At 40.1% G+C, this 27,366-nt stretch overlaps 1 protein-coding gene across 2 annotated transcripts; it reads left to right on the top strand.

Moving 5' to 3' along the window:
• The first annotated feature begins 4,340 nt into the window (after nt 1-4,340).
• On the top strand, nt 4,341-27,366 carry LOC133225848 (plasminogen-like). 2 transcript variants are annotated; one of them, XM_061378735.1, is made up of 19 exons: nt 4,341-4,488; nt 7,282-7,417; nt 7,588-7,694; nt 8,493-8,607; nt 8,963-9,126; nt 9,652-9,781; nt 9,905-10,023; nt 12,173-12,335; nt 13,273-13,403; nt 14,255-14,414; nt 15,930-16,120; nt 17,092-17,240; nt 17,951-18,044; nt 20,374-20,491; nt 21,505-21,579; nt 22,095-22,235; nt 23,811-23,917; nt 25,680-25,825; nt 26,867-27,366. In XM_061378735.1, exons 1-19 carry the CDS (start codon nt 4,440-4,442, stop codon nt 27,023-27,025), a joined length of 2,454 nt encoding a protein of 817 aa, XP_061234719.1. In that variant the 5' UTR covers nt 4,341-4,439; the 3' UTR covers nt 27,026-27,366. The 2 variants fall into 2 exon arrangements, with proteins under 2 accessions (XP_061234719.1, XP_061234720.1); XM_061378736.1 differs by lacking the exons at nt 17,092-17,240; nt 17,951-18,044.

The raw sequence follows: 27,366 nt of genomic DNA, 5'->3' as shown, positions 1-27,366 counted from the left end.
AACCCAGTAGTACTTATGCTGTCTCCAGCTCTGTCTGAGCATGTTTCCTACAGCAAGAGTAGGAGAAACGTGGAGTCATCCTGAGACAGGCTTTTTCCTGAACTACATTTCTGGAAGAGAGCCCCTTAGCCCTAGGTTTGCCATCTGCCAAGAGGCAGATCACCTACCGTGCTATGCCTAGCTCTGTTTGCAGTTACAATGCAGGTGCTCAAGGACACCTTCTAGGTGAAGGATAAACATGAACAACATGGGAGACAGCAGGGATGTAGCCCTTCTTGCATTGCTGGTGTTTAAGCTTTGCTGGGATGAGGATCAGCCTGCCTGCTACACCTGGAGCACAACTGGAGGGGTAAAGTTTGGGGCCACATGGCACAGGAGTCACCATAAGACTATGGTTCAGTAGAGGGCTGTGGGACACACCAGTCATCTCAATAATGTCAGCTCAGATACTTGTTCTCAAACAACTTTTTGAGCCACTACTGTCATGCATTTACTTGCTTTAGCAATGCTGAAATTTACCATTAATATTTAAAGAATATGTATTAGTTATGTGAATATAAATTAAATAGGCACTGTGTTTTACTTGAGGTCTTCTGTATGTAGGTCAAACTTAATATTGCATCAAGTTGTCTGAATGCTTTTCAAAAAAAGCCTGCCATTATATTCTTCAAGTAAACATAATCCATCATGCAGAGGAAATACTAGGAACTATTAGGCTTATACTGTCCTGGTTTATTTTTTGCAACTCTTCTATTCTACTTGATACCCTGCTAAATTCTCACATGCTGTAAAATGTGAAAGAACTAGACTACGGCAAAAAGCTTTAGATTAGACATCAGAAAAGCCTTAACAGTAAGGGTAATTGTGAGCTGCTTTCCTGAGAAGGGTGTGGAGTTGTCCCCCTGGCAAGTTTTATCCTGTGATTGTCCAAGCAGCAGTCAGGAAGGACATGGTAGAGCTGATTTTGTTTGAGTGAAGGGAAATAGACTACGTGGCTTCTGGGGACCCATTCTAGCCCTTCAATTGTTATAGTAGAGGTCACAAATTCACACTTTCGGAGTATGCAGTACCTTTCAAATTAAAGATTCAGTATTTTGTAGCCACGTGCAGAGGAAAATATGGGACCAAACAACTGCAGGAGGAAATGAGGTCTTGGCCTGTGCCTCAAAACTTCCTCAGAGGTAGCAAGCTGTAGAGAACTTCAGTTTTGGAAGGAGTTAGGCCTAGACAACCAGTTGTTTATGACTATTAACAAGGACTTTATTCCTCTGAGTATGCTCCATCAGAGTACTCTGTTCTTTAGGCTGGTCTCAATCATATGCCAATATGTGCAGGTTAGAGAGACTAAAGTGAATATTGGTCTCTAATTTAGCAAGGTTATTTAGGACAAGATGGTTTTTCTGAAGCATTTATCTGATAATTCTTAATCTGCCTATTCCGTGTAAAGAGCTCTCAGCAGTGCTGGGAGCATGCAGGTAATGCCTGTGGTGCCGGTGCTGAGAGCCTGGGTGGATGAGCACCTGAGGCACTAGAACAACTGCTGGGTGGGAGCCAGAGCCCCAGTTTGGTGGGTGCCAGAAGGACACAAAGTCTCCATCACCAGCTGCAGGAGAACTGGCAGAGGCCAGGAGATCAGGCCTGAACAGGTCTGACTTGCGTGCACGTCTCGTCGTAGCTGGGGGGCACTCCAGCTAAGAACAACTGAGCTGTCAAGGTGAGGCAACTCCAGAAGTTGCTATTATATTGTGAAAATCAGGTGCAAACCAGCTGTGCTCAGTGTACCCCCAGGGCATGGGGAGCTGCCACTTGGGTGAAATGATGTTGCTTTTAGGCTCATACTGGAGATGTTTTGAGAAAGGAGATTTCTGAGTGTTCCCAGAGTGGTTTGGAAAAGAAGAGATTTTTCTTCTTTCTCTGAAGAGAGCTATTCTGCTCAGTCAGTTCCTGGGGCAAGGACTCAGCGTGTTGTACGCTTCCCAGAGGAATCAAAAGTGCTCTGAAAGATGACCTACAGCCCTGAACTGCAGCCTGCCAAGAGAGCAGGGCATGTAGATATAGCCAAAGTGATTAATGGGGACAGCGGCTGTGGGAACTTGAGTACATAAAGCTCTGGGTTCCTGGAAATGCAGCATTTCCTCTTTTCATGTCTATGAGCTATGGGAGATCAGTGGAGAAGGAAGGCAGAAGGTGCAAAAGCCATCCTGCAGAGAAAAGAGGATTACTGCTAGTTGCACATGGTGAGTTGCAGTACAGCTGTTTAGGTGTCACAAATCTAATGCACAGAGTTAAAGAAAAAGACAACAAAAAAGGATTTTCTGTTTATGCCCTCATGGTGTAGGAGCACACACAGACCCAAAATGTTCACCAGATGTCTATCAAACTTGTTCCCGAAACTTCCAGATGGGAAGATCCCGCTACCTCCCCAGGCAAAATTCCAGTGCTTCACTCTCCTTTGCATGAAAGAGATTTTAAGAGTTAGAGGACACTGCACTCATTCCCCTTGGAAACCAACTTGGGGTTGGGAATTCTGTGACTAAACATGGAAAAGTACAAAAAAATAAACAAATTGCCCAATCAATACAAAGGCAGCGCCCACCATTCACTGTCCTCCTTATTAGTTCTGGTCGTTCATCTCTCACTTGCTACTCCTACCAATGTATCTTTGCCAGGAAAGGAAAATTAGGGACATTTTCTCTAGTACTTTAGAAGCTGGCTCTTCAGAACAAATTTGCATCTGATGGGGAAACAGTAACACCAGTGCAGAGTACAGGGGGATTAAAAACCTTACAAAGCCTGTATAAAAGCCCTCTGAAGTCGGCAGAAATACTTATATTCCACTGACAGAAGTTACTGAATCAGTGCTTGGAAGTAAGTCCTTGATTAACTGACAAGTTTCCTGTTCATCACTTCAGGAAAACACACTCTAAGCCAGAGAAGCAGAGCTGCGTGATGTTCCCTAGCAAAGGTGTAGAATGAGCAATAATGTACACCTCTCTTTCTCCAAGGTGAAAGCCCAATGCAGGTATTTTATAATCTGACACTTGACATTCAAATTCTGTTTTGTTTTGATTACTGTGCAGTTCTATGTTTTTCCAAATTAAGAACACTAATTTGAGCTCAAAACTCAATTATTCATTTTATCCATATTTATTTTCCTTTTCAAGGGAGTTGTTTTTTCTTCTCCTTTTTCTAATTTAGATGAAATCTGCACAATGTTTTCACAAAATATGTGTGTGTGGGGGGTGGTGTTTTTCCAAATAGGTGCCTCTATTTTTCAGTGAATCATAACCTTGATTATGTTTTTCAGATTCTTACAGCGATAATGCTACATTTGGCTTTTTTCCCTTACTCTTTCCCAGTATTTCACACTTGCATGCTGCCTTTCTTACATAAAATACAGTTTTGAGAAATTAAATAGATAAAATTAATATTGCATAAATTCAAGTGAACCAACTTTAAGCCTCTTGTGGTGGGAAGGAAAAAGGGGAACTGAGAAAGAAAAGAAACACATATTTGTGTAAGACAAATTTTCATATAAGCTAGTGCTGTGATATGAGCAACGAAAAAATAAATCTCTGCTTACTGCCACTTTATGCTGGGGTTTTGTCAAAAACGTATCATCTGCTGCACCCTTCTGGACATTACCAGAACAGCACATTCTCCAGAAAATCCCAGGCAAAATCAGGTACGATTACAGAAGAGTTTTCATGAGCAAAGATGTGGCTTCCATTGTTTCTAATAGAAAATGGGCATAAAAATCTCTCTGCTATAAAAATCTCCATGCTATTTATTAGCAGATCTACAGTGACTTCAGACTTCTGCATCTATAGTCTCTAACATTTGCTAGCTGAGAACAAAGCAAGTACCACTGTAGTGGCAGAAGAAGCAAGGCTTGGCTCTGCATGTTTTGTATCCCTGCTCATCACGACCTTCTGCACCTCTTGGTGACCCCGCCTCTCTCCTATATCAAACTGCGAAATATTCAGGTCCTCCATGCCCTCCTCACTCCCAAATATTCTTCTAATCCTGCCTCTTCCCATCCATGTCCCCATAATCTCCCTGTGAAGTCCTTCTGCTTCCATTAGGACAGCCCATCTCTTCCACATCCATGTATACAAGGTGATGTTCCCGGGATTCACCTGTACATATGCTGACATGCTGGTTGAAGTGTACAGACCTGCTGACTGGTGAAGCAGAAATGAATGGTGTTTTCTTCACATTTCCCAGTATCCAGTACAAATGATAGAATCTGATTTGGTAATCCATCCAATTCAAGGCTGTTTGAATGGCCACACTATGGTAAAGGGGGTCACAGCATGGGAGAATGATTAACTTCATCTACTTGCCTTGTTTGTTTGATGCTGCCTCACTTCAGTGCAAGTCAATAAAACTTTGTGCACCGACACACACAACTTCCAGCACCCGCCAACTGGGCCAAAATGGGGATTAGCAAAGCTGCTTTTCTCTTTCTTTTCTTGCTCAGCTCAGGTAAGAGTCTTTGCCTTCTGCTTGGCCAGGTGAGATGGGGGCCACATGCTTGCATTTGGGGAAGGTAGGTCCCCAGATCTCTGTCACCACTGGCCTGGACAGTGATGGATTTAGGTCTTCCTGGCCAGAGAGGGTTGCTGTTGAACAAAGTTAGAGCTGTGATTGCTCCAGTGTGGTGTTAGAGACACCAGAAGAGCAACAGCCTTGGTGTCTGCATAGGGAGCTAATGGTTCCCTACAGACATGGAAAACAGCCCCAAAGGCCCTGTACAAAACCCATAGCAGGCAGTGAGACAGCTATCTGTTTTCAGTGAGCTTTGGATCAAATGCTGAAGCTGTTTTTACTGTCAAGCATTTCTAAGAACAGTGATCCTGATTTTCACCCACTATGATAGGAGTTTTAAAGTTTTAAAATTAAATATTTTTTAAAAGTTAAAAATTAAAATGCTCCTTTATATTCTATCAGTTTCTCATTTCTGTTTTCAAGCACTTATCAGAAAAAGTTCTCATGTTTTCTGGAGGCAGTAGGTAGAAATTGTTATCTTCAATAACCTAGACCAGCTTCTGTGGCAATATGTCTAGAACTCTTCACAACTCCAAAAGAAGATAGGTATTCCACTAAAGGTAATACATGAGTTTCAAGCTTATTTACAAATTCTGTAAATAAATACCCCACATGTAGTATACATTTAAATCCGATTTCAATCAGATATCATATTCTCTAGTAATTTAACATTGCATATCATTGTAAGTTAGATGACTTCTAGAAAGTACTGGTAAAAAAGTATCAATGCAGTTTCTATGACTTTCTAATAGCTCAACCATTTAATATGTTAGAATAGCAAGGACATATCAGACTTTGGTTGTGCTTGGTTGTAAAAAACAGCTGATAAAGTTATTTTTGTTTGCTTATTGTTACAGCCTTAATTCACTTGCTTTAAAGTGATGGTCCACAAAACTGCCTGCAAACCATTTTTTATGTCTTCTGGTTTAGTACTGGTCAAGTCTGGAAAGATACATATGTAAAAAATAAATCGGTTTGCTCACATATATATTTTAACATACTGTTCAATTATCATGTGTCATGTCTGGGTTTATAAAGAGTTGGATTTTGTCCAGACTAATACATTCCTTGATGCATTTTAAACCTATTGCATTCTTTTGCAAGTTTATACTTTGCAGTGTTTTCCAAGCATCTTACTTCACATTTTCTTTTCTGTTATCTAAGCTCCTGCCAATCTGTGTTGCCTTTTAGCTTAGGCATGTCATCCAAAATCTCATGTGTTTGTTCTTAAATCAGCTGAAATATATCTTTTCTTTTTTTTCTTTTCTATGGTCACTGAGAAGGAATTCTATCCAAAGTAGAGCTCTTTGGGCAAACATAAAGTTTTAAGAAGGGCCAATAAAGTTTGAAAAGTAATATTTTCCTCTTCTGGTCCCTGCAGTTCTGGAACGGTGGCTTTATCTTATGAAGAAAATCAGGATAGGAAACGCTTGCTGAGTCCATCAGGAGAAATTGGTAGGCTATTGGTGCTTCACATAGTCCTACTATAACTGTAGGCGTAGATATGGGAGGCCTCAGTGTTAGGGATTTCTTAAGACACACAGATTTTATCGCATTTAAACAACTGTGCAAACAGTCACAGAAAATAACCCTCAGGCAATTAATCATCTTTCTTTATTGGCCCAAATACCTTCTATTTTACATGAATAGGAAGTAGGTGATGGATGACCTTTATGTCATGGGAATTAATTACACTGGAGTGATTGCAGTGAATTGAGCCTAATATGAGAGTTTGCTTAACCAAAAGATACACACTTTTACTTGTGACAGTGCTGCACAAGATTATGAATTTCCTGTGTCCATCAATAATAACCTAGCTTGAAAAATGCAGTCATTAAACCATATCAGTTTTATAACCTTGTAACCTGGTGCTGGATATACAAACAAACTTTTGTAGGAATTAGGAACATAGATTTTTTTTTTTTCCATGTAGAATATGAAAGAAAGATGAAAGGAAAAGAGCAATTAGATGTCAAACTCCACTGAGAGCAACAACATTTTAGAGATAGGTGTTAAATGTATTAGCAGGTACATCAAATACAGATATCTTATGCACCTGTAGCTTTCAGATATGATAATACTGATTCATTAATTTAAGATCTTGGGTTAATTTATTGCAACAGAGATGCAGCCTGGCAGTTTCATTAGTAAGTTTGCTCAATCCATTACAAAAGAATAATGGTGGCTATCATAAAAAGCTATATAGTCATCTTATGAATGAGGTGAGAGATCTTAAGATAAACAGCTATTCAGTGACCAATAAAACTGTAGTGATTGCACAGTCTACATGGGAGGTCATAATCTCATGTCTTCCCAATTCTTGTTTCTCCAAAACTTTCATATTGGTATAACTTCCTTTCATGTTTCTCTGACTGGTGTTTGACATCATTTAGTCTCTCTCTCCACTCTCTCTCATTCTTGTTTCACATTTCTTATTCTCAGATTCAAACCCATGCATAACTCCATCCAGAGCTGCTTTTCTACATCCCTCTTCGGCTGTTTTTGTCCTGTAACGTGTTATAGTGATACAGCTATATAGTGATACAGTGATATAGTGATTGTGTCAGGAGACAGAAATTGCCTCAGAGTTTATCATCTTTTACCCAGAATTACACAAAATAAGTTGTGCCTTCACCTATCAAAGCTACATGGAAAGTGGGATTTGGAGTCACAGATCTTAACTGCATCATTCTCATCTTTTAACGCCTTATTCCTTTCCTTCCCTTGTAGTGAAGGGAGATATACTGGATGACTATTTAAGAACAGATGGCATTTGGATACTTACTCGAAATAAACAGTTTTACAAGACAAATAATGAAAAAGAATGTGCAGAGAAATGTGAAGCAGAGGGAAATTTTAATTGCAGGTAATTTCTGTTGAATCTTAAAATCATTATTGTGGATGTCTGCATATCAGTATTTTCCTACTGTTGCCCAGAACAAAATCCCCACCCTGCTTCAGCTCTGCCTACAGCAGCATCCCCCATGCTTTTGCCTTTAGCTTATGACTTACCTCTTTCCTTTTCAATTTCAACAGGGCCTTCCTATTCACCAGGAAAAAGCTACAGTGTTTGACACTGGCTGAAAATGCCAAAATGACAGTGACATTCAACAGCACAGATGCAGTTCTTTTTGAGAAGAAAAGTATGTGCATAGTAAGATGCTACACATTTACATGTTAACTCTATTTTAACTTGCATTCTCTGCTGCAGTGCTAGAGTGAACTGTTGCAGGTGGTGACCTGCACCCATTATGAACTGGGATGAAAGTGACAGAGAATTCCATATAGAGCATCAAGGCTCATATTTGAACTGATATTTCAGTCCTTTAGTCGTGTATTATTGGGACCAGACAGAATAAATATTTATTTTGTAAGCTGTTTCATTTATGCTTAATTCTCACTGCATGCCAGCCTCAGATAAATGTCTGTCTGACCTGTGAGTTTGAGGCTAAGAGCAATCAAACTTTTGGGAGCCATCATGTGACAAACATATTTTGATAACTAAAAATTTTCTGTCTTGAAGGGATAGTTGCATGGCACCCGCATTGCAAAGGTGCTTATGAACAGTGCATTTCAAATAATCTCCAGTTGCTGTTGAAAGACCTTCCTTTTTATCCCAGTAATAGCGTAATATAAGCATATATTTTATACTTATTAAAAACAATTGTAACTTGTTATATCTCTTTTCTTAACTAGATTTTTTTAGCTTTATACGTAGGCTTCATTACTCTTCCTGTGTAGTTGCTAGTAGCTGGTAACTGATTTGTTTTAAAATACCTCATGGAATCACATATTTGTTTTCATGCATAAGAGGTTCAAAACATGCTTAAAGCAGAGTTCAGTATGAACTGCTGAACTTTAGAGTTATATCTGCACATTCTCAGTGTTAAGAGATGCTCTGTTGTAATACCATTGAATTAACAAAGCCAATTCCATTTCAGTTTACCTTCTGCAATGTAAAAAAGGGATTGGGAAGGACTACAGAGGAACAGAAGCTAAAACTTGGAGGGGTATTCCATGCCAGATGTGGGCAGAAAAAACACCTCACAACCCAAAGTATGACCTTATTTATGTTTGTCTTCATGTTGTTCTGAATCTTTTCCAAGCTCCCCCTACTTCATGATAGAACCACAGGTCATAATGAGTTGACTAGATTAGGTAAATGCAAAAGACTGTCATAGTCCTTGCAGGCTCTAGGCTCACTCGTTATTGGCAACTGGGGCCTAGGGAGAAAGCTACTAATAATCATAGTTATGGAATGTGTTTTCAGATTTCATTTATGGGTTGCAATAGGGAATCTTTTTCTCTCATTTTTACTGTAAATGAATAGATCTGCTATCTTAGCAACTTAGACATTTCCCTTCTGCTCCACTGAATTACTGGAATTAAAATAATGTTAATACTGTTACAGTTATACTCCTGAAAAACACCCCAAAGCAGGGTTGGATAGAAACTACTGCAGGAATCCTGATGGGGATGAAAATGGACCCTGGTGTTACACAACAGATCCTGCTACAAGATTTGATTATTGTAACATCCCAGAGTGTGAGGGCCAGGTCACGCACACTGGAGAAGGTATGTTTATTATTCATGGAAGGAGTGTTTGAGTAGGTAATATCATTCCTGATGTTTCTTCTTGCTTTATTATTGCATATTGGTTTTGAATGTGAATTTGGTTCAAGCTGGAACTTAAGAAGCTGTCAACACAAAGGCTGTTTTTCTAACTGGCTCCAGTTATCAAAGTAGTTTCGTAAACATAGAGGAACTGAACTTTTTTAATCATTTTTGGTATTGTCCTGCTGTTAATCCTAGCGATTTATTTAATTGTAGCAAGAGTAAAGGTTGACCCAAGTGCTGTGTTATGTACAAAATTCCCATTGCTATCAGTACATACAGATATGTGACAAAGTCCTCCCTCCAAATGACACGTATCTCTAAAACCTTATTCATTTGGCTTAGGCTGTAATGCATGGTCTTCTGGATTCCTTCCATCATTAACTGAAGCAAAACCCTCCTTTCCTTTCAGAGTAGTCTTGCATGTAGATCAGGATTAGAATTCCTGGGCTAGCACAAACCTTGCTTTGTTTCCATTCTGCTTAGCCCCAACAGTGGAGTGCATGCGATGTAATGGTGAAGACTACCATGGAGAAGTTTCCAGAACAGAGTCTGGGCTTGAATGCCAGCGCTGGGATGCCCAAGAGCCTCATATGCATAGATTTACCTTGAAACAGTGAGTCACACTCAGTGCTGAATTCTTTCCTGCAGTGTCTGAGAGTCCCTGCCTGCAGACAGCCTAATTACTACAGCCGACCATAGCTGACTCACAAGCTTCTCTTTCATTTGCAATGTGCAGCTTTCCAGAGAAGGATCTGAAGATGAACTATTGCCGTAATCCCAATGGCGAACTTCGGCCCTGGTGTTTCACTACCAGCCCTACTAAACGCTGGGAATATTGCAACATTCCTCGTTGCTGTGAGTCTGATTTCCTAAGATCACTTTGGAGGGTAGTTCTTCTCATTCAAATAGTGAAGAGAGCAGAAATACAAGAAATCACAGTTCTGAGTAACCTGAGGAAATCCTTGTGGATAAAGAAAAGTGCACAGTAATGAGCAGAGTTACTCATTAATTTCTGTTACATAAAATCATGTAAGGTCAGAGAGGATGCAGGTCTCACAAAGTACAATAATGTCAAAGATGTTATGGGAAACTTAATTTTTCTTAGACAACCTGATTCGGAGAAAACTCCAGGAACAAATTTTCCAACAACTTTTTCAAGCTGACAAGCAGGTATTCTTTATTGCGGCGCCGGGAGACACGGGGGATAGCTCCTCCTAACGTGTGTCCCTGTATTGCTATACAAGCCATCCTTATGTAGTCCCTGGGCATACATACATATTCATGAGGCTACATATGGATTACATCATTTTCCAGAGAGTTCCCCGCATGCGTAGAGAATTGTGGTGGTGGTGGTCTCTGGGGGTTGTTTACTTCTTCCAACAATCTTCATCACTTCTGGCAGCCTTTGAAGCACACTCAATAGATGCTCATACCAGTTTACTTGGTTCATTAGCACCAGAGACATAATAATCCTCCTATCCTCCTACTTATCAGTTAGTTTAACTGTAGCCCATCCTGGACACCTGCGGTTCCCAGATACTCCTTGTCCCTATGTCCTGTTCTTCTAGACTGTTACTCTTAAAACTATGTCAACTATAATGATTTATCTTGTGAGAATTCTCAGTATGTTCTCTAGCTGTACTCTATTTTTTTTCTCGATGTATCATGCACCTCAGTAATTTTCCAGTGCTACTGTTACAAAGCCATCAAACTTAACATTACTTGAAACTAATTCTAAAGGTTTCTGTATTCCATTTTGTGATTTTGTGCCCCTTTGTCTCAAACCTTACTTTTCAATTTACCTGAGAGACAGGGCATTCAGGTTAAATCAGGTGCTAGTTTTCAGCTGACCTGCTAATTCATGTAAAATACCTAAATCACCATGTGGCCACACTGAGATATTTTACCTGGGTCTGGCCAGCACAGCCAGAACTGCCTTTTTCTTATCAAGGCATGAATTCTGAGAAACAAGTTCAGGCCTCAGGAGAAAAATCTGACTTAACAGTGAGCTCTCTTAACCTATTAAGCTGAGCACACTAAATCTGGACAGTTCCAAAGCACTGAATAGCCAGATTAGCATTGCTGCTTGGAGAACCGGACTGGACTTTGAGAGGTTGTTGGTTTTATCTCTAGAGCTTGCTTTCTTATGCTTCTGCACTTGCCAGTGCTCTAAGTATCGACATGTGTTTTCTAGATGTAGTTCACCTCATCATGCTCAATTACAGATGGAAGAAGGATTATTTATAGACTTCTGTATGATAACGTAAATTGTGAAAGTTACCATAGACTCTCCATTTTGTGCTTAAAACTTAAAGTTTAAGGAACAAATGAATAGGCCAACCTTTCAGAGTCGTACTTGTCTCCTTGGGAAATACCATATATAAGCTAGATATAATAGGTACGCACTGTAGATTCATTTTCTCTCTGCCTTCTGCAGGTTCTGTGCCTCTGATCGTTACTTTTACTTGCTTTGCTGCTCCCTGTATTCCTAGAACAATTCACTTTCTCCCACTCCTCCCTCTGCACCACTTTCCCAATTCACTGGCTCCAGAGGCTCAGCTCTGAAGGTTGTTTTGCTTTCTCTCACAATTTCTTCTTGGCCTTTTCTGTGTTTCCACCTTCCCCATGTGTATCATATTCATGCGCTCCCTCCATCCCACTTGTTTCTACAAGACTGTACAGTACAGGACTACTTACTGCCTTTCCAGCTCTGCACTCAGGGGACTGCTGGCACAAAGTCTGGCTTGACCCAGCAAAGTTATTTACTGACTGCTGCAAAAAGGCAGACACAGGACCCCTGTCTGGCAGCCCAACTGCTTGTGAAAATGTACACTTTGGTTTTGCCATGGCTTCCAATAAATGTCACTTCTGCTGAAAATAAAAAACATACTTCCAACATTTTGGAAAACAAAGGTTTTGTAAATATATTTGATAACAGGAATTAGCAGTGGTTTTCCTTTTCTTTTTTTTTCTTTTTTTTTTTTTTTTTTAAATCCCATTACAGCTACACCTCCCCCAGTCTCTGGCCCAGGCTCCCAGTGTCTTTCAGGGAAAGGAGAAGACTATCGAGGCAGGATATCCATCACTGAATCAGGAAATGCCTGCCAACACTGGAACGTGCAGTTTCCTCACAAACATGGCTGGATTCCTGGCAGATATCCCTGCAAGTACGCTGTACCTTGACTTTTTATTAAATACCAAAGAACACAGTTATTCCTTATCGATTCAGGTACAGAGGAGTAGAGGTTTTCCACCACTAAGTTGACAAGCTGTTTTCTCACCTTTTGTCAGCTCTCAATACTTCCATTCAGGACTTGTGCTTCATTATTTTCTGCATTCCTTTTTTTTTTTTACCAGCTGCTTTATTTATGTGCTTTGCCAAGAACAGTTGGACCTGATTATCCTTGAGGTCCCTTCCAACCTGGTATTCTATGATGCTGTGATCACCTGTCTTCTTCAATGCAGAGTTATAAGTATTTACTATTTTAAAGTTAAAAATCTCCTGGCTATGTTTTAGCATGCTTTCAATGTGTTACTCTTCTGAAGAGTGATGCTCCAAGGTCCAAGATGCTACAATACATCCTCAAGCTCCAAGGTCAGAGGAGCTGGGTTTGTGGAGCATTATCAATAGGCAAGGTAGCTGTGACTGACGAGGCTTTCATCTCTGTATCTTGATCCTGTGGGTTGATAAACTTGTCCTGCAAGTTTTCCTGGGTATGTGAAACCCTGTCCATTATCACAGGGCAGAGAGCAGTGTGCACCAGTGCTCATATGCACACACTTTCAAGACCAGTCTCTGATATCCAGCCTTCCCTTAACAGTCAAGTGCACCAACGGTTTGTGTTTTGAAGTCAGTTTTTACTACTGTATCTTTGCCTCAAAAACAAGAGCATTGGAAAAGTTCTTCATATATCATCAGATTTCAGACTGTAAATTTGAAGGCTGCTGATTGGTTTCAAAATGGTTGAGCATAAGGGGATTAATCTCCAAAAAGAGTAAATGTAACCACTGAGTTCTGCATGAAGTAGTTGTTAATAGTAGTTGTGTTGCACACAACTCTACTCAAAGAAATCCAGAGATTTAAAGCTGTTGTTTCTGTTTCAGGGGCTTAGAGGAGAACTACTGTAGAAACCCTGACGGAGAGAAGAGGCCTTGGTGCTACACCACCATGAGCAGCGTTCGGTGGGAATATTGTGCAATTCCCCACTGTGATGAGACAGAACAAGTGGTTGTTGGTATGAGTAGTGGAGCATGTTTGATCTAAGGACTTTAAAACAGTGAGATTTATTGTTTCTCATTGTAAATGTGATAAATCTTTTTCTTTCAGTCATTTTGCCACTGTTGTTAATGCAGTTTTTCTGCTTAGTATGTTACAAAACCTGCCAAATATTGGACTTTCAATGGTTAAGGAAGTGCAGTGAAGGACGTAAATCACCACTGACCTAACAGAAAAAATACAAGATAAAAGAGGTTTATTTTTCTAATGTTCCTTTTTTTCCCAAAGGTAGGGCATTTTTAGCAAGTTAATTGAAAAACTAAAAACAGGTTTAAAGATATGAAAAAGGGCTAAGTAAAAGGAAACCCTATTTTTGGAAAGTAGCCACAAAAGAGAGGACAGAGGCTTCCAAAGTAATAAAAATATCATCTGAAACAGCCATTCATTTAAGCACAAAAACATCACAAGACAATCTTAGTGCAATCACAAGCATAATAGAGAGAATAAAGTTTCACATAACCTCCACTTTAGAAATGTACCAGCAGCAAAATCACTAGCATCTAATCTTTGAGGACTTGCATGTGAACTTGCTGATCTTTAATTCAAGCATATTCACGTACCAAAATGAGACAAGTGGTGAACCCTCCAATGAATGACATTTGACATAGGAGGTTAATCTGTGAAAGCTTTCTATGCATCTTTGGAAATGCCCTTCCACTTTTCATGCTGGCCATGATGCTCTCCCTGGAGGCTGTCTGTATAAACAAGTCATTCATTCTTGTCATCCCGTGTGTTTGATGCTTTCTGGTGCCTACTCAGTAAGAACACAAAATCATGATGCAAAAGACCAGTTTTTGTTGTTCATTGCAGATGCGCCTATGAAGGTTCCCCTGGTAGAGGAGTGCTACCAAGGCAAAGGCCAGAGTTATCGTGGCACAACTTCCATTACTGCATCAGGAAAAAAATGCCAGGCCTGGAATTCCATGTTCCCACACAGGCACGAAAAAACCCCCGACAGATTCCCAGATGCGTATGTTTATGTCACCTTTTCTTGCTTTATCTGACAATGACTGCCGCTGATTGTATTATCTTTGCACACCCATGCTTAAAAACGCTGCCAGGGGATGTATCTATGAAAGAGAATTTTTCAAAGATGCAGAAACGCTTTCTGTTAGTCTCATTTTTAAATGCCACCTTTTCGTGGTGTTTAATGTCTGACTAAACTACAGCTGCGTACCTTTACTTTTAAATCTGAGCTTCTGCAACCAGCACCAGGAGACTTGTATCCTGATTCCATGCACCTGCTGAAATATGTGTTTTGTTTATGAATTTGAGTCCTTTGTGGTGGCCTTGCTACTAATTTCATCTGGGGAGAACAGAGCATTTATGCTGCAAAACACACAGTCAGATATACTACAATTAGAACTACCATTTAAACGTTCTTTCTAGTTGGAACTGGGCACACAGAATTGCATACACTGAATTTGCCCCTTGATTTGTCTTTGTCAGACTAGCAAAACTGGACAAGCAATGACTTAAGAGAGCTGATCAGAGTTACTAATATGCCAGCTCTTAATAAGCGTAGGAAAGCAACAAGAAGACAATTGCTAGGAAATCCATCATTGTTTGGTGGATTTGTAATCTGTATAAGCAGGAAGGTTGATAGTTTTCTATTCTTTTAACTTTTTTATGATGTCACCCTCAATTAAGTTTTTGGAAATTTTCAGTTGTATTTTGGCATCAAAAATACTGATACATTGAAACCTGAACATCCTCAGAGGGGATGTTGTTTTCCACAGACATCTAAAGAAACTGAAGTTAAGCTGTGAAAACAAGGAATTAACATATTCTAGCATATTAAGAAACAAAAAAAAAGTATTCCAGGCTTTTTATTCTGTGTTGTGATTCAAGATGAGAAAACACTGTCACTTTGAAAATTATTGGAGAAATTCTACTTCCCCCTGCCCCAGCAAGCATAGGCATGGGAGTGCTCTACTGAATTCCAGTTCAGTAGAAGTGTTTTGTTTTGGCTTGGTTTGGTTTGGTTGGGGGGTGGGGGGTGTCATTTGCATAAATACTTATTTGCCATTCTTCTAAATATGAGAAAGAAGTCTTCGACATTTAAAAATAAACAACTTGGGAAATCGTAATTGCCCACTAACAGTATGGATCTTCCTGTATATTTATTACTAATTCATATGTTCATGCAATCGTATGTGCTTATTCGTATATACTTAGAAATTAAATTATTTGCATATCAGGCATTTAGCTACTTAGTACATTGACATATTACAGCCAGAATTTAAGCCAGTTTTTTAATTTGGTTTCCTTATGCATAAATGTGTTCATGACTGCTGTACATGTGAAATATAATTCTCCACTCATATTGCAGCCATACCTTTTTTGCTGGTAAAGGAATATTTAGCAATAAGTAAAAAAATAATTATTTATTTCTACATAGTACAGATACTCATTTTTTTTGGCAAGGTATTCATATGATTACTTTCAGTCTTAGACACCATGACTATTGTATTGATCTTTGCAGTGATCTGAGGGACAACTATTGTAGAAACCCAGATGGTGATAGTAGCCCATGGTGTTTCACCACTGACCCCAGCGTGACATGGGAGTACTGCAGTCTCAAGAGGTGTGATGATCATACACAAGAACACATACCAAATGATCCCCCTGCAACAATGGCACGAAACCTTGGCCTGACTACACCCAACACACCTGGTAACAGCTGGCTATAAGTGTCACCTCCAGTAGAGTCTGTGGGTAAAGGAAATACTAATCTATTAAACTGTTCTTGAGTAGGGCTGCAACACGCCCCTCTTTTAGTTTTCAGATCTATACTGTTGAATTTTGCAGCAGGTACTCTTTAGTCAGTTCATATCAGTAGTCTGTATCATTTTACAATACACTCTGTGGAATATCTATTTCATTTAGGGGAAAAAGAGGAACATGAAATTTCTAGTGTTTCTGTAGCTGTGTGCTACTGAAATACAATCATAGCGAAGGTTATTATAGGAATATTGCTTGTGCTGTGCTTTATGTTTTCAAGAGGTTGACCTTAGCTTGTATTGTTCATAGGCAATCATGCTTTGTAAAATGTATGCACCAAGAAAGACAATGTTTCACTCTGTCCTGCTTTCTTGCTTTCTTAAACAGTCCTTGTTGGTCCAAGTGGTGTGACATTTCTTAATGTATAGCAGATCTTTCAATGGATTATTTAATTTGCTAAGGAAGGTGGCAGGGTTGGATAAAAGGTATGTTCTTAAAGGGAGCTGTGTACTGTTACTCGTGTGCAGCAGAAGTACCTGAAGCAATGTCCTTGGAAGCAAAAACTGTTCTTTCAGTCCAGTGGGCTGCTAAATCTGAAATATGCTCTCTCATGGAAAGTGCTTGCCGATACCCACTGAGCAAGGATCTTGGAGTCATTTCAGATATTTTTAACATGTTACAAAGAAAGTTTAGCCTGAATTTCCTTGAATGTTCTTCCAATTCAGTTACTCTGTACATCCAGGAAAACATCCACCTCAACAAATTAAGGGATCCCATGAGAGGTACATTTTTTTCTTTCTGCTGTAGACACTAGAGAGTATGCAAGTCCTAAAGATACTTACTCTGGCTTGTTTCTGCTTACCACCACCACCACATACAGATTCAGCAGCTAACAATCATTTCCTTTTCCTCTTTTTTCCCAGACTGCATGAACGGTAATGGTAAAGACTATCGTGGCACAGTGGCAAAAACTGCAATGGGCAGAACTTGTCAAGAGTGGAGTTCTCAGAAACCTCATAGCCACAAATATTTCACTCCCATGACTCATCCAAGAGCAGGCCTGGATAAAAACGTAAACAGCTCCTAATGCCATTGGTGTCAATGAACATTGTCTCCCTTCTCCATGATGCCCCAGTAATCACTTCAGGTTCAGTCTTTCTAGATAAGTTTAAGTGTATCTGGAAATCACTGAGTTGATAGCCCAGACCTATAACAACGTTGAAGAGAGAAGAATGCATTTTTACATTACTTAGGCTGTTGGTACTTCAAGTACAGATGTATGCCATGGGGTTTATGCTGACAGACAAGCAGCACAAAAGAAACCAGACGCGCTTCCCTGCTTTTTGCAAACCCCAAAGAGATGCCTTTTGTTGTGTGTCACAAAATAAGCAGGTTTCTGGCAAATTCTCAGAGGTGATCTAACTTGCTCTCACTGATTGGAAGAAGGATTAGGCCAACAATGAATGTTTTAGTGCAAAGCACTTGGTCATCTTACATCAAACTTTACTTAAAAGGCTTTAAAAAGCACTAGAGCTACGTGACTTTTGATGTATTAAGAAAATAATAGCAATTTTATCACATTTTCCTAATTTCACCTAATGGTTTTGAGATACAGGAAAGATGTCTTTTTATCAGAGGAAACAGAAAGCATTTAACATCCAGTGGAAAAGTAGCTGGGGGAAATAATTCAAAGTTTTCATTTAAAAAACATGCACTTGCAGACTTCTTCATTCTGTGGCTAACGTTTGGAGTCTTCATTCTCTGTTTTTGTAATTATTACAGTATTGCAGGAATCCTGATGGAGATGTAAATGGTGTTTGGTGCTTCACAACAGACCCAGAAAAAAAATGGGAATACTGTGAAATCCCACGCTGCTGTAATTATCCTTAAAGAATTTTCTGTCCTCCCTTTCTGCAACTTGCTATGATGGTTACAAAACGTTTTCAGTCTGACCATAAAAAACAGCAGTAGGCAGTAGCTTTAGCTTTGAATTTAGTTCTGTATGGAAGTTGGCACAGTCATGCACCAGTAACAGTTAGGCAAAGGTTAGATAACCCGGTGCTAAGAATTATCAGTAAGATTTCATAGGTAATAATCTGCATGCATTTTATCATCAGTGAAGCTAAGCACTCAGAGTTGCTAGCTGAATTTGAAATGTTCAATGAAGCTACAAAGAGATATTCCTTCCCTGGGCTCCTTGATGCTCATGCTAGCCTTTCCATGTACTTTGTGGCAGTACTAATGCCATCACAGCATGTTCACACACTTTTCCTGTTAGTTGCGAGCACAGAGATGACATCCTTTGAAACCCTTTTCATTCTCGACTGACTTAAATTTTATTCTGATCAGGATATTAAAATAATCTGTTCCTAGATATTTTGCCTTCCTTTTGGGGTAGGGATTGAATTTGGTCCTGAATATTGTACACAGATTTTCTTAATGATTTTTTTTTTAATTATTATTTAGGGACATTACTCAATACATTGAGCAGGTGTAGTGTTTGCTGAAAAATTTAGCACTGAAAGAGACTACTTTTTTTGGTCTCCTGGTAGTGGGCATCAATAACAGCTGTAATGATGTTTGCACACCTGGCAGTCATCTCGCTTGCTTTGCTCTTCCCTTCGTTGCCTGCATTTTGATATAGTTATATTTTATATATATCTGGCAGGGATATGGAATGTCTATTCTTCATCTTATGTGCTATTATTACAACAGCAACACCTAGAGGCCAGGTCCCTGCTCTGTTGAACAATGTAGCAATACAAAAGAGTGAAGAGTGGTCACTCCCTCAGAAGTATGTGACATTCTTCATGCTGGCCATTTAATGTATTCCTCTGTGCAGCAGTGCATTGTGATTGTACACATTGAGTTTGTTAACCACGCCTAAGAGCTGCACAGACAAAAAGAATAAGGAATAGTACACAAACAACACATACCACAGCTATAAAATCCTGCTCCCTGGAACTGCTGTGGTGGAGCTTCACTTTGACCTCTTTTCAAAAGAGTTTTTGCATACTAGATTTTTAAATTAAGAAGTAGAGGAACCTTATAGTTTCTTACTTTTGATTACTTTATTAACTGTCTCATACTGGAACTAGTAAATTTACACTCATAGCACCATATGGAGCTCTGGAAAGAATTACTCAAGTCCTTATGGAGTACCCAAGCTCATTCGATTTTTAAAAGCTCAGAGAGTTTCAAATTAACAAGAAAGTAGAATGAGGGCAAAACTAGAATATTTTATGGCAAGGGGACAGTCATATTAATATGACAAGGGGACAGATTTTATTTGTAATCTAAGGATTGGTTTGAACTCAACAAAGGTGTACACTCTAATGCTCTAAAAATTTAGAAATTGTTATTATTGTCTGGGAAAAAACTCTTCCACTTTCGTTAGCTCTTCAACTTCCCTACAGATTTCTTTTGGGTATGGGTTAGGGTTAGAGTTTTACTTATGTTAGAATCATCGAATCATAGAATAGTTAGGGTTGGAAAGGACCTTAAGATCATCAAGTTCCAAGCCCCCTGCCATGGACAGGGACACCTCGCTCTAAACCATATTACCCAAGGCCTCGTCCAACCTGGCCTTGAACACTGCCAGGGATGGAGCATTCACGTCCTCCCTGGGCAACCCATTCCAGTGCCTCACCACCCTCACAGGAAAGAATTTCCTCCTTATATGCAATCTAAACTTCCCCTGTTTCGGTTTTAACCCATTACCCCTTGTCCTATCACTACAGTCCCTAATGAAGAGTCCCTCCCCAGCATCCCTATAGGCCCCCTTCAGATACTGGAAGGCTGGTACGAGGTCTTCATGCAGCCTTCTCTTCTCCAGGCTGAACAGCCCCAACTTTCTCAGCTGATCTTCATATGGGAGGTGCTCTAGTCCCCTGATCATTCTTATGGCTTATCATGTTATCTGACTATGTCCAAATACTTGACAGAGCTAGCAATTTTTTCTAGGTAAATTAGTATTTTCTGATGTCAAAAGTGATATATTAGACCCAGCTTTAAATGCTCAGGTAATGATAACATTATGGAGTCTAAAGGTTCAGATTGTTTCTTTATCATTCTTTTCTATTAACCAATGTAAAGAGTGAAGATAAAAAAATGTCTAATGCCTTTCCTTTTCCATCTGATTGCACTGTGGATGGCATTACAGAACTGTTTTAAAATTCTCCATTACATCTTTTTTTATTCTGTAGCTTCTTCTGAGAATGAATGTGGTAAAGTCCTAGTGAGAAGTGAACGAGCCTGTGAGCAATATAGCATGTGCAACGCACCCGCAGGGTTTTGGCCTTGGCATGTCAGTCTCAGGACAAGGTACTGGTGTTCCAGACTGTATCACCATCCGTGGGCTCTAGGGTTTCACAAAGAACAGGCATTAGAAAGAAACTAACAGGAAATAATTCATATGCTTCTGGAGACTGACCTCGGTTTCTATATAAAATACCTTAGCAAGTAAAATACATAATGTCCACATATAGCTACTTATTGGGTCATTAATCCCTAAGTCCTCACTTTCTCCTGAATCTCTAGAGGGGAAGCCTGAACGGCAGACATTAAGTAAACCCTTTTTTACTGAAATGGGGAAGGAATAATTCCCACTGAGGACAGCGACAGTTAGTTGTATTCTGCAGTGGGGGATTTAAGCCCAAGCATATAGCCACCAGACTGTAATGTGAATGAATGGATATTGATCACCCCTTTTTACCCAGCATCCTGTCTGATTCAAATGTAAATTGATGTTCTGACCACCCTGGTTGTGTTAGAAGCCATAGGAAGACTATCATTTCTCGATATAAAAGACAACTATGAATAGCATTTCCATAGTCAAAATCAGAGTGGCTGAACAGGAGCCAAAGAAGTGCTTACAGAAAGGCTAATGAAAATTTCTATTGAGTTGTTGACAGTTCACCACATTAAATAATGTCTCAAGAAAAGTTATAATCCTATAGTAAGGTTTATTTAAAGAACTAGTCCAAAACAACCCTACAAATCCAAAGATGTATCCATTTATGAATTGGTCATCAGGACATACTCATGTGAAATTGTTAGGAAATACAGTTATTTTTATTAAGTTTCTGAAAGCAAGTGTGCCCTGCTGCAAAAGTTTTGCCTGTGTGTCAATTTTTTTTCATGTTTCTCCTGGAGAAGATAAAGCTTGTCCTTTGAAAATCTACATTTGATTTCTCTTGCCATTGGCAAAAGACACATTATTACTGGTAAAAGGTTTGAATAAGGAGCATATTGCTAATTTACTAATATTTTCCATTGTGCACAGCATAGATAGTGGAGAATTGTCTTAATGAATGTCATTGTCTTCTCTATTCTAGTACCAATAAGCATCATTGTGCTGGCACTCTGATACATCCACAGTGGGTCCTTACTGCGGCTCGATGTTTGCAAGAGTGAGTATCTGCTAGAATGAGTGACAGGCATTTCCCAAATCTGTATGAGAAAAACTGACAGAAGAGCAAGATGTACTCAATAAGGTGCTTCCTTTACTCCTTATTTCCTGTCTTCCCAGAGACCTAAATTTTATCTTCCTCTCTTGTCCCAGCCAAAAAGTAGCAGAACACAACTAGGGTTACTTCTGTTGCCCACCCCAAAGCATGCCAAAAAGGATGTTAATGATGTGCTAGTGCTAATTGCACTTGGTAAAACCGTGTTTTTGGGAGTTGTGAACACTGGGAGAAGGTGCCACATTATTTACAGCCCATGGGATTTTTCACCATCACGAAAATCAGATTGTTAAAAGCGCCACATTTTCCTTCTCCCCAAGAATAAATGAGGACATCCATGTTCAGAAGCAGCAGACTTGCTATCTTGTTAATTGCAGTTCTCCAGGGAAGTCACGAGTCGTTGAGTGACATTCCTGATAACGTGTATGGATGTATAACCTTGCCACCTTTGTTTCTTCCAGGTCAACAGAGCCTTCTTCTTACAGGGTGTTTCTTGGAATACAGAGTCTCAACACAGCAGAGCCATCCCTGCAAATACAAAGTGTTCAGAAAGTGTTAAAGGAACCAAGTGGAGCAGATATTGCTTTGATGAAGTTGAACAGGTACCATTTCAGTTCAAGTTTTCCACCCCTAACATCTTTATTCTATAGTCACAAGTGAGCTTAACCTGGAGTTAGCTCTCAGGGGTGGTTGTGGGTGGTATGAGAGAGTGTGAGAATCCCTTTGAGTGCTAACGCTGGCGTCTGTTCAAGGGTGAACTCTGAACATCTCTTCTGATGAAGGACCCCTTTGGAAGAACCCATGCTATTTTCTTACACAGTTTATGGAAGGGAAGGACCACTTATGATGGGAGGGATTTTCATGAGGAATTCCCACATCAGAAGCCTCTGAGACAGAGCCAATGTCTACTCTGTTGCAATCCTAATTTAATCATAGAATAGTTAGGTTTGGAAAGATCATCTAGTTCCAACCCCAATACCATAGGCAGGGACACCCCACACTAAACCATGCCACCCAAGGCTCAGTCCAACCTGGCCTTGAACACTGCCAGGGATGGAGCATTCACAGCTTCCCTGGGCAACCCATTCCAGTGCCTCACCACCCTTATAGTAAAGAACTTCCTCCTTATATCCAATAGAAACTTACCCTGTTTAAGTTTTAACCCATTACCCCTTCCCCTGTCATTACAGTACCTAATGAAGAGTCCCTCCACAGCATCCCTATAGACCCCCTTCAGATACTGGAAGGCTGCTATGAGGTCTCCATGCAGCCTTCTCTTCTCCAGGCTGAACAGCCCCAATTTCCTTAGCCTATCTTCATACAGGAGGTGCTCCAGCCCCCTTAGCACCCTCATGGCCCTCCTCTGGACCTGCTCCAACAGCTCCATGTCCTTTTTATGTTGAGGACACCAGAACTGTACACAGTACTGCAAGTGGGGTCTTACAAACGCAGAGTCAGACACTTTACACAAATCCAGGTAGATAACATCAACTGCTCCACCTCTGTCCATCAGTTCCATAGCCCCATCATAGAAGGCCACCAAATTGGTCAGGCAGGATTTCCCCTTGGTGAAGCCATGCTGGCTGTCACCATACATCTTGTTGTTTTTCATGTGCCTTAGCATGCCTTCCAGGAGAATCTGCTCCAAGATTTTGCCAGGTTCTAGGGTTAGTAATGTGTGAGATACAGTATGTCATCTGCAGTTTTATCACCCATGTAACCAGAGGAGAAAGGAATTTTCTGCAGCGTCATCTTTGCCTTCTTTACTCATTCATTCGTCCTTCCGTCCTGCCATGAAGTCCCTGAAAATGTGCATGATCTCTGAGACAAGGATGATATAAATCAGGCTCACACCACCTACAAGGGTTACTGAGGGCTGGGCTTGGACTTGTGCATGTTCCTGTATGCACCTAAGGGGTAACCAGAGATCAGAGATCAGTACTAAAGCAGTACGCTGCAAACACCCGCAGGAACATCCCAGAGACTTTCAATTGCTGTAACTAACCCCCTTTTTTTTTTCACAAAGTGACTAATCTTGCAACCATCTCTACAGTTGTAGGGCACTGTCAGCTTCTCCACTCTTCCCCACAGAATTTCTATGCAGAGCCTTCTGTGAATGAAGACTGAACCAGCTGATGGTCATTTTAATAAGGATCTATTCTTTGTTTGTTTTCTAGTCCTGTAACAATTACTGACCGTGTCAAACCAGTTTGCTTGCCTGAAACCAGTCTGATGGTAGAAAGAAACGCAGTATGTTTTCTAACTGCCTGGGGGAAAATGAGAGGTAAAGCATGTTTGGTGCGGTTGATAACTTGGGATTTTCAAATCTTACCCAAAAATATGTGGTTTATTTCTTTCTTTTTTTAATTATTATTTTTATTTCTTGCTCCTCATTGGTCACATACACTGAATTCATTGAACAGGAGAAAGAGATGAGAATTACCACCTTTCATCCCTGTCTATTTAGGTCTTTCTTTAGCTTAGGCACACACTATATTTGCCCAAATAAGCACAATATTCAAGTAATGCCCTTGCCTTTAATTTTGATCTTCAGATATACATTTTTTTAACGTCTGAATGAAGCTTGTACTTGCTTTCCTCTGTTCTAAACATTACTGTCTGCATAAGCTTCTGCAGGGACCTACATTCATTTCAGACTGATAGAATATATGGGCAAGCATCAGCTTAAGACCTTATATCTGAGATAAGGTTGCACCCCAGGAACCACAAAGAGTCTAAGTCAGACCTTACTCAGATCCAGCCACCTTTTGGGGCAAAATGAGTTCAGACCAAAGGTTTTTAATGTTAGTAAAATCATCACCAGATTTGTGCTCACAGTGTAGCTTTAAAAACTGACCACGGGGTCTCCTGCTGCCCAGCACTCGCTCCACCTAAGCTGCGGGCTGAGAATACCCAGCCTTCTTTGACCCGGTTTTTACTACAGTAGGAGGCGATTCCTCATCCCTGCAACTTCCAGCAGTGATGCTGGCGTCTGCCCTTATTCAGTCCCAGCTTCCATGTACGCACTTTTGGCCTTCCTGAGCTACATGCACGTGATGCCCTTCCCATCCCATTTGCCAGACAGCACCTTATTAATACCCCACCTGTGAAACGAAGCCAGTGGATTTTTCTTTGTGTGTGCATCCATGGAATTAAAAGAAACACAAATTAACAGAACATGTCCCCATCTCTGAGTTTTACCATACAAAGCTTACACATAGATTGCAATACCTTTGCCCCTTCTTGTGTTATTGAGCTATAAAACTGATGACAAGAAAATGGTACTTAAGAATAATCTCTCTATTATTAGTGTAACTCATCAGCATTATCAAGAAACACTTTTCTCCAGCATAATCAGTATTTACAGGCTTTCTTCTCACCTATTTTCCCTTTCATACCTTGCATATTTTTCTTTTTTGTTCAGCTTGCCACACGATGGCAGCTGCTTCCTATGTTCTAGCGATCCCAGCCACAAAAAATGGTACAGGCTAGATTTCTTCTGGAAGTGCATTAGGAAGGAAAACTCAACAGACCACTGTTGCATTTAGGCAGTGGGAAAGAGGGTCTTGCCATGTCATACAATTAGCTCATGAGATCTGCAGGGAAGGGAGAACAGAGCCAGAGTCCCACAACTAAATAAACTGTGTTTTGGGAAAATTCAACCTTGGCATCAGGAAAATCCTCCTTGTCTGGAGAACACTTTAGGCTTGAGAGAATTCAAATTAAGTAAACCCAGGTTAACATTTTTCACCCTAAAACAAGCCACTGCTACTGCACCATAATGAAAGCCTGCAAGCAGGCACAATGGCTCAGAATACCAAGAATTTGGTTTTATTTATTAGTAACACTTTGCAAAGACCACTGACCTCTGCTTGTTGAGGTAGGTATGATCCAAGTACAAAACAGATTTAATAAGGCCCCTCAAGGAGCTCAGAGACTACAGTAGAGATGAGGATGGATCCCAGTCTTTTCATTATTGAGGCTTCATGGGATCAAAATGCCCAGGCTACCATTTATAACTTATATTTTCTTGGTTGTTCCAAAAGGTACCGATACAGACAACAGATTAAAAGATGTTGAATTCCCCGTGCTTGAAAACAGAATATGCAATCTCCCTGAATTTCTGAATGGAAGTGTCAGAAATCATGAATTTTGTGGTGGATTTACCTTTGGAAGCATAGATAACTGTGAGGTAAGAATAATCTAGCTGTGAGTGTAAGCAGCTCAAATGACAATTTGTACTTTCAAGCCTCAGAAATAGCTTCAGCAACTAAAGGCTTCTGCCTGAAGCATAAAAATTGAGGCTTACCTACCATGTTTTCTTCATTCACATGGTTAACTAGAATAGCAGGAAAATTGTGTAGGGCAATTTTGCCTTCTTTTCAGAACTGCATGTTGGCATATTCTACTCATTGTAGCCTAGTGTTGTGAATGCCCCACCTCACTTGAAATATACTTCAATATACTACCTGGACTTCCCTTTATTCCTAAAGACAGAGGGGAAACTAGTGTACCTGATTCTAGTGCAGCCTGGAGTTGTATCACATCTTCATTTAATCCCTTAATTAAATAAAGCTTGACGTGCTTCCAGTTTTCTCAATAGGTGAAAAGACTTAAAATGTGGTTTTCTTAATGGAGGCCATCATGATGGGGGCCTTTTAATAAAAAGCTGGTAACCACTTGGTGACAGTCAGAAAGAAAATGCAGGTCTGTCTGAGCATGTGTTTAAGACTTTGCAAATGATATCTTTGACAGTGCATTTATTGATAGTTTTACAAATTATTGCACATAGGTATTCATATGCTATGATACCCGCATTTTAAGGAACAGCGTTAAAACAATTAAAGTCATTTTGACCAGGGTGAAGTAGGTCAGAGGATGTGGAAAATCAAGAAACTTCCTTTTTGTGTGTGTCATTGGCCTCACAAAGATTTAGGGATATTCCTACATCCGTGATTAGATCTTCAGATGGTAGATCTTCAGAGCAGGGGAATGGCCTGGATGCTTGGAAACAGCACTGGGGTTTTAAAATTGCTTTAGTCCAGCAGGTCTAATAAAACACTCTTCCTCTCTCTACATCCCTTGCCTCTGTCATATTTTGAGCCCTTCAGAGTTACCATAATATTATTCCTGCCAAACATTTTGCTCTTTCTGTCCATTGTCTCCACTAGAGAAGTCATGTGTCTATTGTCTCCACTAGAGAAGTCACCTTATTCTCTCTTTTCCTCCCTAGGCTGAAGCTGGAGGACCGTTGGTCTGCCAAGATAAGGACAGATTTGTCCAGTACGGAGTCACCTCTTGGGGACTGGATTGTACCCAGCCATCAAAGCCTGTTTTTGTCCAAATTCCTCGTTTTGTGTCTTGGATCAAGAATGCAATGTTTGCCCACTGAATCTACATGCAGGCTAGCTTTTCTGGAAAGCATTCCAAGTATAGTTTTAAATTATAGTAATTCATAAGAATCTTAAATAAATATAATTACTGGCTGAACTGGCTGAAGTAGTTATTGCAAAGTAATAGCCAAGTTGACCACCAATTATTAATGTCTATCAGTGTGTCCATGTTGTGCCTGGTAAGTCAAACGTTGCATATGGCAGCAGCTGTAAGGTTCCTGCTTCACCTGCCTCCTAACTCATGCTCCAGCTCCTAAAAGTGGCTGCTTCTTTGTTGAGCAACCTGCTTTTCTCCTCTGTAAATGTGAACAGCTGGCCTATCTCTGTGCACAAGGTCTTT

Source organism: Neopsephotus bourkii, unplaced genomic scaffold (assembly GCF_033783945.1).
Source record: "Neopsephotus bourkii isolate Nb327-2 ecotype Australia unplaced genomic scaffold, CSIRO-AGI_Nbou_v1 NB_1767, whole genome shotgun sequence".
Classification (NCBI taxonomy): Eukaryota; Metazoa; Chordata; class Aves; order Psittaciformes; family Psittacidae; genus Neopsephotus; species Neopsephotus bourkii.
The sequence above is the reverse complement of the archived record's forward strand: the minus strand, read 5'-3'. Positions and strand labels throughout refer to the sequence as shown.

What these genes read in the sequence shown, in the direction of transcription:
- LOC133225848 (XM_061378735.1), top strand. Translation starts at nt 4,440, where the DNA reads ATGGGGATTAGCAAAGCTGCTTTTCTCTTTCTTTTCTTGCTCAGCTCA. An exon ending in AAAACACCTCACAACCCAAA is followed by an intron (nt 8,608 to 8,962) that starts GTATGACCTTAT and finishes ATACTGTTACAG; the next exon opens with TTATACTCCTGAAAAACACC. An exon ending in GGTCACGCACACTGGAGAAG is followed by an intron (nt 9,127 to 9,651) that starts GTATGTTTATTA and finishes CATTCTGCTTAG; the next exon opens with CCCCAACAGTGGAGTGCATG.